This window comes from Pteropus medius, unplaced genomic scaffold (genome assembly GCF_902729225.1).
Source record: "Pteropus medius unplaced genomic scaffold, Ma_sr-lr_union100, whole genome shotgun sequence".
NCBI classification, from domain to species: Eukaryota; Metazoa; Chordata; class Mammalia; order Chiroptera; family Pteropodidae; genus Pteropus; species Pteropus medius.
In genome coordinates this window covers 1478689-1492053 of record NW_024341893.1, presented here as the reverse complement: position 1 = coordinate 1492053, position 13365 = coordinate 1478689, and the positions used below count along the sequence as shown (strand labels likewise).

At 48.9% G+C, this 13365-nt stretch overlaps 1 protein-coding gene across 5 annotated transcripts in view; it reads left to right on the top strand.

The window, feature by feature from the left end:
• Positions 1 to 4098: 4098 nt before the first annotated feature.
• The window catches only part of ACTN4 (actinin alpha 4), a 66340-nt gene continuing 57073 nt past the window's right edge, over positions 4099 to 13365 (top strand). For 2 of the 5 annotated variants that reach the window (XM_039854861.1, XM_039854844.1), the window contains exon 1: positions 4099 to 4358. In XM_039854861.1, the coding sequence (XP_039710795.1) occupies positions 4197 to 4358 (162 nt within the window). In that variant the 5' untranslated portion in view covers positions 4099 to 4196. The remainder of the gene's footprint in view (positions 4359 to 13365) is intronic. The other 3 variants (XM_039854870.1, XM_039854854.1, XR_005651128.1) reach the window with 3 other exon arrangements.

Genomic DNA, 13365 nt, shown 5'->3' with positions numbered 1-13365 from the left:
AGCCTGGCCATGTACCCCAGCCCCCATCTCCTGCTTGTACCTGCTAGAAGCCTAGCTCATGTCACTGATCCTTAACTGGGTTTATCTTTCCCATTTTACACACAGGTATTCCAGGCATTCTGGCAGAGAGACCTTAGGCTAGTGCCTTCTCTATGCCTATTTATCTAGAGGAAGCGGGTGCGGACAGCAGGAACTACCTTTGGGGAAAGATGGAGGAAATGAAATTCCATGGTAGATGTAGTCCTTAGTGTGGGCTGGCAGCTGCCTGTAAGGGAGCTCTTCATTCTCCTATGACTGAACTTTGCCTGCAGAGAGGGGGCAGTGGCAGTGCCCAAGCTGACAGCCCTGACAACCCTGCCTGATCCACCTGCGCTCACACCCATCCATTGGGCAGGGACTTGGGAAGCCAGGGCAGGGCGGGTCACCCTTTGCCCTGGGTTCCAAACCTGGAGCAGGAGCCAGGAACTAGGGTGTGTCCAAATCCTGGGGACAAAGTGTACTTCTGCAGCTCAGGCCTGGGAGCCAGCTCTTGGGGGCAGCAGGAGCGAGACGGATGCTGCTATCCTATTTGTGTGGTTATCAAAAGGCCCCCCTCGGGGTGGGCACAGTTCCCACTCACTCACTTGGCAGGTGCCCTTGTGTAGGACACAACCTGCACAACTGGCCGTGGCCCCAGCGGGGAAGAGGAAATGACTGTCTCCTTTGGAAGCCACATCCTGTCCCTCTCTGCCAACCTGCGTTTGCTCCAAGAGGATCGTCCTTTGAGCAGCAAAGAGGCCAGGCTCTGGTGGAGGACTGCCTGAGATCAGGCCCCAGCCTAGTGGCCTTTGGGCTCGTTAACCCCACGCCTCGCCTCAGTCTTCCAGCTGCAGGAGTGCTCGCTTTGGTAGCTGCCGTGAGTTAATGACCAGAGCACCTTGGCACGCAGCAAGAGGTCTTGAACTTGTCACCTGTCTTGCTTGCTCAGGTTCAGGGCTGCTATTTCAGCTGCTTCCTAGTCACTTCAAGACATCCCAGTATCTGTTCAGGTTCCCACCCTGGGAGGACACGGCCTTCTTTGTTTTGCTTAAGTAGCATACATAATGGGGCACAGCCCTTAATCAGTTCTGACTGCCTTCCGGAGAATTCCGAGAAGTGGTGAGGAATTGGTGAACCTAAAACTAGGACCCATCGGCCATATCCCTCTCAGCGCCCCTTCCGGTCTCTTCCTGCCCCTCTGAGCCTCTGCCCTGTTGACCCTTGACCCTCAACAGACAGCAGCTGCTACTACTGAGCGGGCTGTGGATGGCTGCAGGGAAATGACCTCAGCTGACTAAGGGAGTCCTTAGTTTAAACATTGCCCTGTCTCTGTTGTGCCCTAGGTCTGGGAGGTTTCTCAGTGATCACAGCGAGAGGCAGGGAGGAGCAGATGGCCCATCGCCCGAGGGCCTTTCCCTGCTGACCAGGCCCAGCATAGGAGTCCTGGGCTTGTTCACCAAGTCAGGCAGGAAGAGGCTGCCTGCCCCAGCCCAGCCCAGCTCAGCCAGCCTTAGCGACTGCCAACACTCCCAGGTCTTTGGCCAGGCCCTGGCATCTCCTGGGAAAATGGGCTGCTGCCCGGGCCTTGTCTCTTTCCTTTGCTTCCCATTGGATCTCTTCTAGAGTCTTTGAGAAAGCTAGGGAGAGATCCTCGCAGCTCCCGTACCTGAAGGAGCCGTGTTTTCTAATCCTCACCCCAGTTACCTGTGACACAATCCCCTTTCATGCAGTCGGCCAGTTCCTGCTCTGGTCCAGCTCAAACCCTCACCTTCTTACCTTCCCTGACAGCCATTCCCTTCAAGACCTTCCCTGAATTCAATAAAGATTTTTACACTCCTCTGTTGCTCAGGTCCAAAACCTAGGAGCCATCCTGCATCTCGATTCTTCTCTCTCGTTCCTGCATTCACCCACCCTTAATCAAATTCATGGCAGTAAGTGATGTCGGCTCCAGTTCCCCAAATCCTCTCACTGCCCCTGTGCCATGGCTCTCTGCTCCAAGATCCTGGTCTTGTCCACCCACGTCTTGACAATTGTAGCAGCTTCCTCACTGGTCTCCTTGTGCTCACTCCACCTTCTACAGCCTTTTTCCCTCGTGTGGCCGGGGGCACCCTGTGAACAGCTGAATCAGATCTTAGCCCTGCTTAAAATCCTCCCTTAACTTCCCATTACCTTTAGAATAAAATCCATTGGATGTCAATCTTATTTCATTAAAAAAAATTTCAAATTTCTCACCATGGTTTTAAGTCCATTCATTCATTCACTTAGGGTTTATTAAATTTCTTTCTTGAGCCAGACATTGCTTCAAGGACTAGGGAGGGATACAGCAATGACCAAAACAAAGAGGCCCGCTCTCACAGGCTGACATTCTTGGGAGGGAGACATAAATATAATAATCATGTAGTAAGTTCAACGATGATCAGTAGTCTGGAAAAGGTAAAGCGTGGCAAGTGTGGGATACTACTTTAAATAAAGTAGTGAGGGAAGGTCTCCCTGAGGAGGTGATGTTGCTGCAGAGACCTGCAGGAGAGGAGGCGGAGAGCCCTAGGGATCGAATATCTGGGGAAAGTGATCCAGGCAGTGGTAACAAGGTGTCACTACGTACAAAGGCTCTGAAGCTGGAGCATGCCCCGTGTGTTCCAGAAAGAGCAAGGAGGTCTGCAGTGTGTCCTGGCGGGAGCTCAGCCAGGGGCAGAGTGGGAGGTGAGCTGGGAGGGGAAATGGGGACCAAGACAACCAGGACATAGAAGACCTTCTGTGTCTAGCTGATGCCACAAGAGTCTCAGTTGTTTCAAAAGCTAGGCTGGGCTGGGCCAGGGGAGACTACAGCCTTTCCTCTTAATCTTGACTTGCATTCTGAGTGTGGTGCGATGGGAGAGTTCTAGGCAGAGGAGGCAGAGACCTGATCTTACTCAGGTGTTTACAGGCTCCCTCTGGTCTCTTGTGGGAAAGAGGCTGGGGGAGCAGGGAGCAATGAGGAGGCTGTTGCAGTGGTCCAAGCTAAGACAAGGTTGAGGGTGGATGGGACCAGGGTGGGGCCATGGGGACAGGGGAAAGTGGGTGGATTCTAGATATACTTTGAAGATGGAACTAACAGTTTCCTGACGAATTGGCTGTGGGCTGTGAAGACAGAGGAGTTGAGAACGATGCAGCTGGAAGCGTGGGAGCAGTCGCTGAGATGGGGATGACTGGGGTTTGATCTGGGATTTTTTGGGGGGGTGACCATCAGGAGCTCAGCTGTAGATATTTAAATTTGAGGTGCCTATTAATGTAGCAATGTCAGTTGTTTGCTTATTTATCGTCCCCCCCGTATTAGCCACTTAAGAACTAATCACACGTATCACTCAGCATTGTATCCTCAGCACCCAAAAACAGTTCCTAGCACACAATATGTACTCAGTGAACGTTTGTTGAATGAATAAAGATAAACAAGTCCAAAAAAATCCCCTACCTTCCCACTCAGCCAATATCTATTCCAATTTTCCTAACCCCCATGTCCGTTTGGTATATATTTCAGGTCCTTGTTCAAACGTCCTCCTCCGCGAAGCCTATTCTATTTTATTTACGCTTCAGCTCATGCTTGATTTTTCTCCATAACATTAATCATCTTAGAATATACCATATATATGTCTTAAAATTTTGTTATCTCTCTTCACTAGAAAGTAGTTCCACGAAGTCAGGGATTTTTGTCTACCTTGTTTAGTGTCAATGTGTAAAACATGGCCTGGCACACAGTAGGTGTTTAGTAGTTGTTGAATTCGTGTTGCAGAGCGGGACTACATTCCACCCCTAAGCGGGTTAAGGCCTGGAGGCGAGACGCGCCTTATGAATCATTCATGACCTGGCCCCGCCCACACGCGGAGAACGGGCGCGCTCACGCGGGCGAGGGGGCGTGGCTCGTACTAGAGCTCAGGGGTATGGGGAGTGGACTCTGCGCAGGCGCCGAGCTTCCCCAGGGCGGCGTGTCTCAGCGCCTTTCTGGTTTGAAGGCGCCTGCGCGCGGGAGGGCGGCGGCGGCGGAGGCGGCGCGGCGCGCAAGCGCGGCGGGCAGTGCGCAGGCGCGGGCGGAGGGCGGGCCGAAGCAGCTGAAGCGGCGGCGGCGTCGGCGGCAGCAGCTCGGCCAGAGGGGCGGGAGCTGAGGCGGGAGCGGACGGACTGGTGGGCGAGCGAGAGGCGGCGGAATGGTGGACTACCACGCGGCGAACCAGTCGTACCAGTACGGCCCCAGCAGCGCCGGCAATGGCGCCGGCGGCGGGGGCAGCATGGGCGACTACATGGCCCAGGAGGACGACTGGGACCGGGACCTGCTGCTGGACCCGGCCTGGGAGAAGCAGCAGCGCAAGGTGCGCGGCCTGCGGGCGGGACGGGCTGGAGTGGGGCTTCCCAGGGAGGCTGGGGACCGGGAAGGGGGTTGGAAGTGTTTGAGACGAACTGGAGGTCCTGAGAAGGAATTGGCGGGTTTGGGAAGGGGTGTGGAGTCCTGAAAAGGAATTGCAGAACTTGAACAAGGAATTGGGAGTCTGAAAAAATAATTGGCAGAGTAAGGAATATGGAAGTTAAAAGAAAAAAAAAGGGCACCGGGATCTCGAAGGAATTGGAGGGTCGGGGCGAGGAATGGGGAAACCGAAGAGATGATTGGAGAATCTAAAATGGAATTGGGGTCTGAGGCGGGATTGAAAGGTCAGAGGATGGGTTGGGGTCCTGAGAGAAATGGGGGAGTCCGGAGTTCGTGAGTCAGTACAGAATTAGGGTTCGGGGAAGTCTGAAGAAGAGCTGGAGGATGGAGGGGGTAATTTGGAGTACAGAAAGGTCTGAGGAGGATTGGAATTTGGGAGACTCACGGTGGGGGTGTTCTAAAGAGGATGAAGATTCTGGAAGTCTGAAATGGAGTAGGAGTAGTAAGGAGGGGATCGTGGAGTCTGAAGAGTAGGAGGAGGGCTAGGAGACTGGGAAGAGGAAAGGAAGAGGGGCTGAGGAAAGAAGCGGGTGTGAAAAGACATGGGGCTTGGTTGCGAGGATGGGTAGGGGGCGCGAAGGAGGTCTGGAATTAGGGGTCTGAAGAGAGAAGTCACGGGCCTCCAATAAGTTTTTGAAGGGGGTGAGATTTATTCGGGGGTGCCGCGTTCTAAAGGGAAGTAGAGGAGATTGGGAGATAGGAAGAGGAGGAATAAGAGGAATAAATGAGGGATGGAGAGGCCAAAGGAGGTATAGAGAATTTGGAGTGGTTGGAGGCCAGGTTTCTGAAGAACTGATGGGAGGTTGAAAAGAGCAGCAAAGGGCTGGAGGAGCCTGAGGGAAAGGGCTAGAAAAGGTGAGATTAGTGGGAGGGAATGTGAGCTGGAATGGCGGATAATGGGAGGGAGGTTAGTTTAGGAAAATGAAAGTCTCATTAGGAAGGAAGTGTGTGATGGATAGACTGAGAACGGAGGTTTCGTTTGTTTGTTTGTTTGTTTTTAGTGGGGAGGGGTAATTTCTGGAGCTGGAGATGCAGTCCCAGGACTGGAAGTGGATCTGTGTTGTGAAGGGAGCAAAAGTTGTGGGAGGAAGAGATGAGTCTCCAGGAAGAATTGTGTCTTTTGGGGGACCAGGGAGCATGAAGAGCTCCTAAGGCAGGGTCTGTTTTCAGGTGGCACTTTGGGATGTGGAAGCAATTTAGGAGGGACCCACAGTAGTGAAAGGGAGCTCAAAAGTAGTGTAAGGCCCAGAGAAGGTGTCGTGTGTGTTGGAGATGGGGAGCTCTGAGCTGATATGAGAAGGTTTGAGTGTGTGCAGGAAGAGCTAAGGGGGTGCGTCGAGCGGGTGTGTGTGGGAGGGGGTCCTTTAAAGGTGTTGTGTGAGAAGGGGTTGGGAGGTCCTTGGATTTAGAGGCATTTGCTGTGTTCTGGAGATCTGCATTTTCTTCCAGCTCCGTGGTCCTGGGCAAGACCCTTGATCTCTGCATTTCTGTCATCTGCAGTTCTACAGAAATGGACGTGTATGGTGTTAGGACTCTGGGAGCGTGGGCTTGGTGGAGCTTTTTCAGGAATACGGGGGCACGAGTGGAGAGAGTGACTAGAAGCCTCTGGAGGGTGTGAGTTGGTGCCCTGGGGCTCGGCCTGCCGGCCTGTCTGGATGGGAAAGGGTGAAAGGAGCAGCTGTTCCAGGCTGTCCCTGGGGTGGGGCCTGGCATAACCTTGGGCACATTACCAGCCTCTGCTTGAATTTCCTCATCGGTGGGGGTGGCGTACTTATCCGTTGCCCCACCTACCGCAGGGTGGCAGGTTGAGATAATCTGACATCACAATGCTTTTTGAGGGGAAAGGGAGATCTAGTCTTCATTCAGTCTGAACAATATGTGTTACCTGAGGCAGTGCCGGGTTGGAAATGGTTAAGAGCTGGCAAGAGACATGGAAAATTGGGGGAGGGAACAGGGGGCCAAAGGGTTGTTTTGAAGAATGTCTGGGATCTGTCTTCTCCTGCTCCAGGTGCTTGAGCCCCTGGCCCTTTTTTCTCAGGTGAAGGAAGTAGGGGACCTCCCTTCTCCCTCCCTTCCTTCCTTCTACCACTCCCCAAGTGACTCCTTTGCTAGCTCAGTTCCACTCCCTTCTGGGAGTTAGGGTGTGTGCACCTTCGTGGTCGTAGTCTCCCTTGCACACAGGGTGAGGCTGGGACACCATTCAGGCCTTGGGTGGCAACTAGGACTCACCGGAACCCCAAGGCCTTGTCACTGTGTGTCATTCTCCCTCCTCCCTTCCTTAAGGACCAGGCAAGACTAAGGGAAAGGGTGGCTCACAGCATGTTCTGGTACCAGTGCTTTAGGGCCAGATTCCAGTACATCCTGCTTTATACCTACTGCAGCAAATGTTTACACTTAAATGTTCTTTGGGGGAAAATATTGCTTCACTGCTGTGCACTTTCCTGTTACGGGGTAGGGATCCCTTATGAAGTGGGGAAGGCGTGATGGGAAGGAATATATGCACAAGTTTGTGCTATTCTCTCCCTTCTTGGAGGGAACCCCCCAACCCCCAAACAGGGTTTTTCTACGTTGGAGTGTTGCCTTAGTGAATAACATATTGTGCTTCTCAGCCTCTCTGAGGCTGAGCCACTGGACACTGGGAGAGAGGCAGTCCTGTGAGTGTCCTGTGTATATTCACTCTAAAAATCTGTGTCCAAGACAGTTGTCGACCCTTAAAGAATGTGGAATTGAATTCTAGGAATTAAACAAGGGTTGGCCCAGTGGAGAGGGGGTGTACAGGTCCTGGGAGTTCTCACTTTTACGTGAAGCCTTTGCCTTTGCTCTGACTTCTAGGGAAGTAACCAAGGCGTTCCCTGAAAAGTAGGTTGTGTGACAGTTCTGACATAAGAAAACCCTAAGTGTTCTCCTGGGGATGGGGGAAGGACAGGTCTAATTTTTGAGCAAGTTCTTGAGCAGTTGTAGTTCTGGGCCACAGTTTCCTCTACTGATTTCCAAAAGAGGCTTGGGCAGCCTCGCTGTCCCGCTCCCTGGGTGGCTTGCGGCCCATCGAACCACCACTGCTAACAGGTCCTCCGTGTTCTGACCCTGACCTTTGGCTCGGGCTGTATTAGGTATGAGTTAATTATTCGAAAGTTCTGGTGGTGGTTTGTTTTTCTCCAGGTAGGGTTTTTGTTTGTTTGTTTTTTGTTTTTAAAGGCTGATGGTGGAGGCCCCAAAGTAGCCATCCGTTATTTTGTTCCATTACTCTAATTGCTTGCCTCTTAGGATCTGGCTAAGATTTAAGGGGTCCGTAGCAGTTTTCCAAATTGAGTAACATACTTAACAAAAAAACAAAACAAAACACAGTACAACCACCACCACCCCCCGCAGACTCAGTTGTCATCTAGAGATGTGAGGGGAGCAGGTATACTCTGCCCTCTTGGGAGAGGGGTAAGGGAAGCTACTCAGCTGCTAGCACTCTTTCCCTCTCCCCACCCACGTATTTTAGAACATGGCTTTTCTGATGACTGCAGAAGAGGTGAGGTGTGGGAGGATAGCCAGGGAGAACCGCACCTCTTGTCCACTCACACTCATTCGGTTGAAAGCCGAACTCTGGTGCCATGGATGGCGCCTGCTGCTTCATCTAATCCCCGGCAGTCCAGGGCGTGGGCCCAGGGTTGCCCCTCTGCCTTTTGAAACACACTCCCTGGTTCAGGCTTCCGAGACCAACAAGGAGGATGCTGTGGCAGCAGGGAGCTGACTCACTCTCCATTTGGAACTGGTGCTAAATGGTTTCATTTAATAGCTGATTCCCTGGCCTCAAGTGGGCTGCCATATGGGGAAAATTCGGTGAAAGTGTTGGAGGAAAACAACCCAGGAAGTGAGAGTGGTGTTTTAATATCCAGGTGTTCCTGGTGCTATTAAACTTCTAAGATACAGTTCAGGGAGGCCAGTGAAAATATAGGTTTGCATTCTCCAAATGTCCTCTTAATCAGATGTCAGGGCAGCAGGAACAAGTCTAGATTCCAGTCTTAAACCCCTGGAGGTGGGGAAGTTCTGCTATTTAAACATATACTCTGGTCATGGCAGACTTTGGCCAGACAGCGCCCATTTTCAGAGTTAACTGAGTGAGTGGTACAAGTTATCTGGCAGTGCTATTTAGCAGATGACTGCAGAGAGAATGGAGCCAAAAAAGAATTGATTTGGGAAGGCTCAAGGAATTTCTGAGACTGTTGAGACGAACACTTTAGGCTTTTGTTATGTTGATTTATAATGTGCTGGGACTTGTGCAAGCCGTTGACCAGATCTAAGGGCTGGCTTTTTGGAGTTTTTTGTTTTTTTTGTTTTTTTTTTAGGTTTTTTGTTTGTTTGTTTTTAAACAAAAACAAAAAACTAATTTCCTTGCTGCTTTTATATTGGGGGAGGTGAAGGGCAAAAATAATTAGCAAATAGCTTTCTTCAAGTTTTCGGAATAGCTAAACTATCAATATGTTTATCTCTTCCCTGACATTTGTATATTCTAGATCACTGTTTTCTCCAGCTTTATCCCTGTTTCCTTCCCTTAGTGATGTCCATGGTCTCATCAGTCACATCAGTTCTCTCCCTCAGTTTCCTTCCGCTGCCTTTATTTATGTATTTATTTTCGAGAACAACAAAAGCACTCCTGTTGCCTTAAAGTCCTCCTTCCCCCCTTTTCTTTTTTCATGGAAATAGGAGGCAAGTGATAGCAAGATGGTAATTCAATGGCAGTGGTAACTGAAACACTGACCTACTAAAAGGTAGGTGGAAGTTTCTGGTGGGCAGATGTAGATCCTGTCATCCATGTAGGTTTGAAAGAAGTCTTTATATCATGGGTGGTTTGAGTCTCCTTAAGGATAAGTTTAAACTTTGAAACATCAAAGGGCAGTCAGTTATAAGGAAACTTAGTTTTACAGTGTTGGCAGTCTAGGCGCCAGGAATTTGTTATAAAGTGAAAGTGGCACAAGTAACACTTGCTTTTCTTTAAGAAGGTTTATGAGTTACAGTTTAGTCAATATCCCTGGTATCAAGGAGTGTAAGGTTCAGTGAATCAAAAGCAACAGAATCATTTAAGATTCCAGTCTCTTGTTAAAAGAGTGATCTTATGAAGCGGGAATTAACGGACTGGCTGGGAAAAGGATCTCACCTCCTTCAAATGAGAAAGTGAAGTCTTTGAATACATTTAACAGGCAAGAGTATCTTGACCTCAGTGCTTGGGAAGTTCTATCCAAGTAGAGGTCTCCCTGGGGTCATAAAAATCCCCCAGACATTCGCCTTGGTGTTGTGCCTTTTTTGGTTGTGTTGTTCTTTCATGTCCTCCCCATCCCCTTTTCCTCATAAACAACAGATGCCTTGACTTGGAATGTCCGTGGAAAGTCTTTAAAAGCTGCTTGGTGTAACTCGTTCGCCTTCTCTTTAGTCTAAGCAGCAGTTACTCTGAAACAGTCCAGTGGCCTTTTTCTTAGATGTAATTTATCAAAGTTCTATCGAAAAGTGAGCAGATTGAGCCTCCTTGAGACTTGCTATTTGTTGTCTCCTGCCTTCCCGGACTGAGAGCCCCAACCCTGCAAGAGTGAGGGACCATCCCGTGTTTCCGGAAGGAACAGTGGTTTTCTAGTCAGAGCAGGCCCTCTGGCCTTATCTCCTCCATACTTCTTATACTTCATCATTTGTGATTTTTCTATACCCACTTTTACTTTATATACTTAATAACCTTGCCTTTTTAAAGTTTTAAAAGGGAAAATTATCTGACTATTGTTAATGGAAAACCTCGCTTCTGTGGCCACAGATAGAAGGAAACCACAAGAATAAACAGGCTGAAAACAACATTTGCTAAATTCTAACTAGGTACTATTTCTACTGAGGTCCGCTGGCTTTGTCAAAAGGAGTTTGGCAGGTGTTGGTGAGGTGCTTTAAAGACCCAGGGCACTGGCCAGGAGACTTCTTTAAAGTAATCAGGTTTACAAGAGAATCAAAGGGAATAACCTCACTGTGATTCAAGGTTTAACGTAGGGTGTGGATAAGCTTAAACTCTCCCCTGTGTGCATGCCGCACTTGGAAAAACTTTATCTCATTTGACCTGGAAACATTCCATGACTGGCAGGGCAGAGCGATGTACCCAGGAACCCCATCTTGCTTGCCCAGTGTCCCACCGTACTAGACTTGAACATGTCACGATTGTCTGGCACTGCATTTACCTTTGCTTCCAAATGTTAGGGTTTCTTTATAAATTTTTGTTTTTTAGGAAACATATGTAAGAATTGCGGGTTCATCACTTGCTCTTCACACAGCCTTTTCAAGACTCCAGCTTTCTTACACATATACACTTAAAGTTTGGCTGCTCCTGTGAATAAACTACACTGCTACCCCATCTGAGTAATTGAATCCTAAATTCTGAAAGGAGAGCAGCACCCTCCTGCAGAGTTGAGAAAGGCTTATTTAAATGTTTTTCTTCCAAATATGAGAGCAGAACAGATACTTTGTCTTCTAGTGGAACTATCCACACAGGGAAGAAATAGTTGGAAGTGGCAGTTACTACTCTGCAGAATGCAATGAAGTCATCTTGGGAAATATCGTTGACTGTGTTGAAATGTTTGAATGGGATGCTAGAACACCAGCAGTACAATAGCATTTGTGTCTTCGGCTTTGGGTAAGAATAAAGAAGACCTTGTGGTTTGTTTTATGCTTTTTAACCCCCAACCCCCACCCCCCTCCCAAAGGTGTGGGACTGAGTGATGTCTGTCACTGGCTTTCTAGTGGGTTTTTCTTTTCATCTTTTCCCCTGTCCCTGGCGGCTTTTGAGAGTGAGTAGAAGCCACAGTCTAGGTGGATGGGAGGCATTGCGCAAAACAGGCAGAACACCTTACTCCTTGTTCTCCACGTGTAAAGGGAACACGTTTGGTTTTTTAATAATCAAAAAGCCCAAGGTGAAGAGTTTTTATATCTTACGTCCTGAGCAGTAATGACTCTGATTCCAGCTCTAAAAATGTCTTAATTAGCAGCCATCCAGGATGGGGCCACAGCAGGAAGTAATATAGATGCATTTCCTTCTTTCATTTTGGCTGAGAAGGCCAATTTGAGGTTAGAAGAGACATCACAGGAGGAAGCTGGAAAGTGATTCAACAGCCAGACATGCTGTGGAGGTTGCTTGAGGGAGTGGCACGCAAGGAGAGTTTGTAGGTCTTCAGCTTGCCTTATTGAAATGACAGGCATTCCTTTACCAAGCCTTCCTTCACTGGGACGGTGCTAGAAGTCATCGGCCTCAGCGTATAGTGTGTTAACAGTCAACACATTAGTTCTCTACTATCAGTCTGAATTTGGGTGTGACCAGAAGGTATTCAGTTGTTATTACTATGGAAACTGAGTTGCTTCCTTACTGTTTTGGGGAGTGCCTCTGAACCAGAGGCAGCACTAATGGTGGAATATTGGGCTGCTGGGCAGAAATTCGATGCTGCCAACTGGTCTCACAGGAAAATATTCTCGTGCATGGTGGCCATGCTGGGAAGGTTCACTGCCGCTGGAACCCGCCCAGTCCATTTTACCAGTGAGGGGCGTGTGTGCACGAGAGAGGAAGATGAAAAAGGAGAGTACACTACGAAAGCCACTATTGGCTTTGTGGCTGGGACGTGCGCTTGTTCATTAGGCATTTAAAGTTGGAATCTCAACTATGTGACTTCTTAATAGCAGGGCAAAATATGCTTGCATCTTTTGCCCGCTTTCACAAACACTGACAAAAAAACTCAAGTTTCCAGCAAATCCCAAGTGCAGTTTATTCCATGATAACATTTTTTAAGAATCCACATCCTTCCTACCCCAGCTCCGACAGTAAATAAACCTTTCCCCCCATTCTTTATTTTAAGGAAGTGAGCATCTTCACATTAGACTCTGTCTGATAAAAATATTAAATGCTTTTACGAAGTGCTGCTTTGGCTGTTGCTGGTATGGCTTGTGTTTGGAAGAGTCGGTTTTGTTTTGTTTTGTTTTAGTTTTATTAGGCTTGTGTGATCTTCCAGTTCTGGCCTATGAAATAAACTCACTTTCAGAATTCAAAATGTCTAGAAGCAGCCAGCCTGCCAGGCTGGTTCAAGGGCAGTCTGATGAATCAACCCTTCTTACAGGCTGTCTGCTAACCAGTCCTGGAAGGTATCCAGATGGTAAACATCACCAGGATTGTGAGGCAGTTATTTTTTTCATTTCATTCATTTATTTATTTAATTTTGATCATTCGAGCTGTGCTGCCAAGTCTGGTAGGATTTGACTTTCTGTAAAACAGAAAGGTCTGTATCAAGATGTCTCTTTCAGAGATGTCAGCCCTGTGGTTCACCCAGCACTGTGTCTACTGGTGGGGCGAGAGGGTTACCTAGACCAGTTAAGGGAGGCCTTCGTGACCATTTTGAGGAACCTTTTCTTTTGTGACTTATTAACTCAAACTCAGGGACAACCCACAGAAGCCAATTAATTGAGGGCTGTGAACCAGTTTAGAGATAGCTGGTTAATGAATCGTGGCCCAAAGCTGTGGAAGGTCAAGGAGTGGCACTTAGTTCCTACCCGCTACACAGAAACATCCCAGAGATTCAAAAGGAACGAGCTTTGACCGTAAAAATAGACTCACAGCAAACTTAGTTTTCTTAGCAGCTACCTTAGACTTGAGACAGTTTGGGGCCTCTTTACTAAACAACCACAAAGCAGCCAGCCCTTGCCAAATACGGCCTGCTGCAGGGCCATGGGGTCAGCTTAGAGGACAGCTTTCTCGCCTAAAAATAAATGCGTGTTCCTATCGAGCATTCCAAGCCTGGTTTAAACATGAGACCTCTGAGTAGCAGTTGAGGTTCTGTGGGTTCAGTTATGTCAGAGTGTGGGCAGTTGAGGGGCTTTGGGGAGCTTGCTCCTTGCTTTGG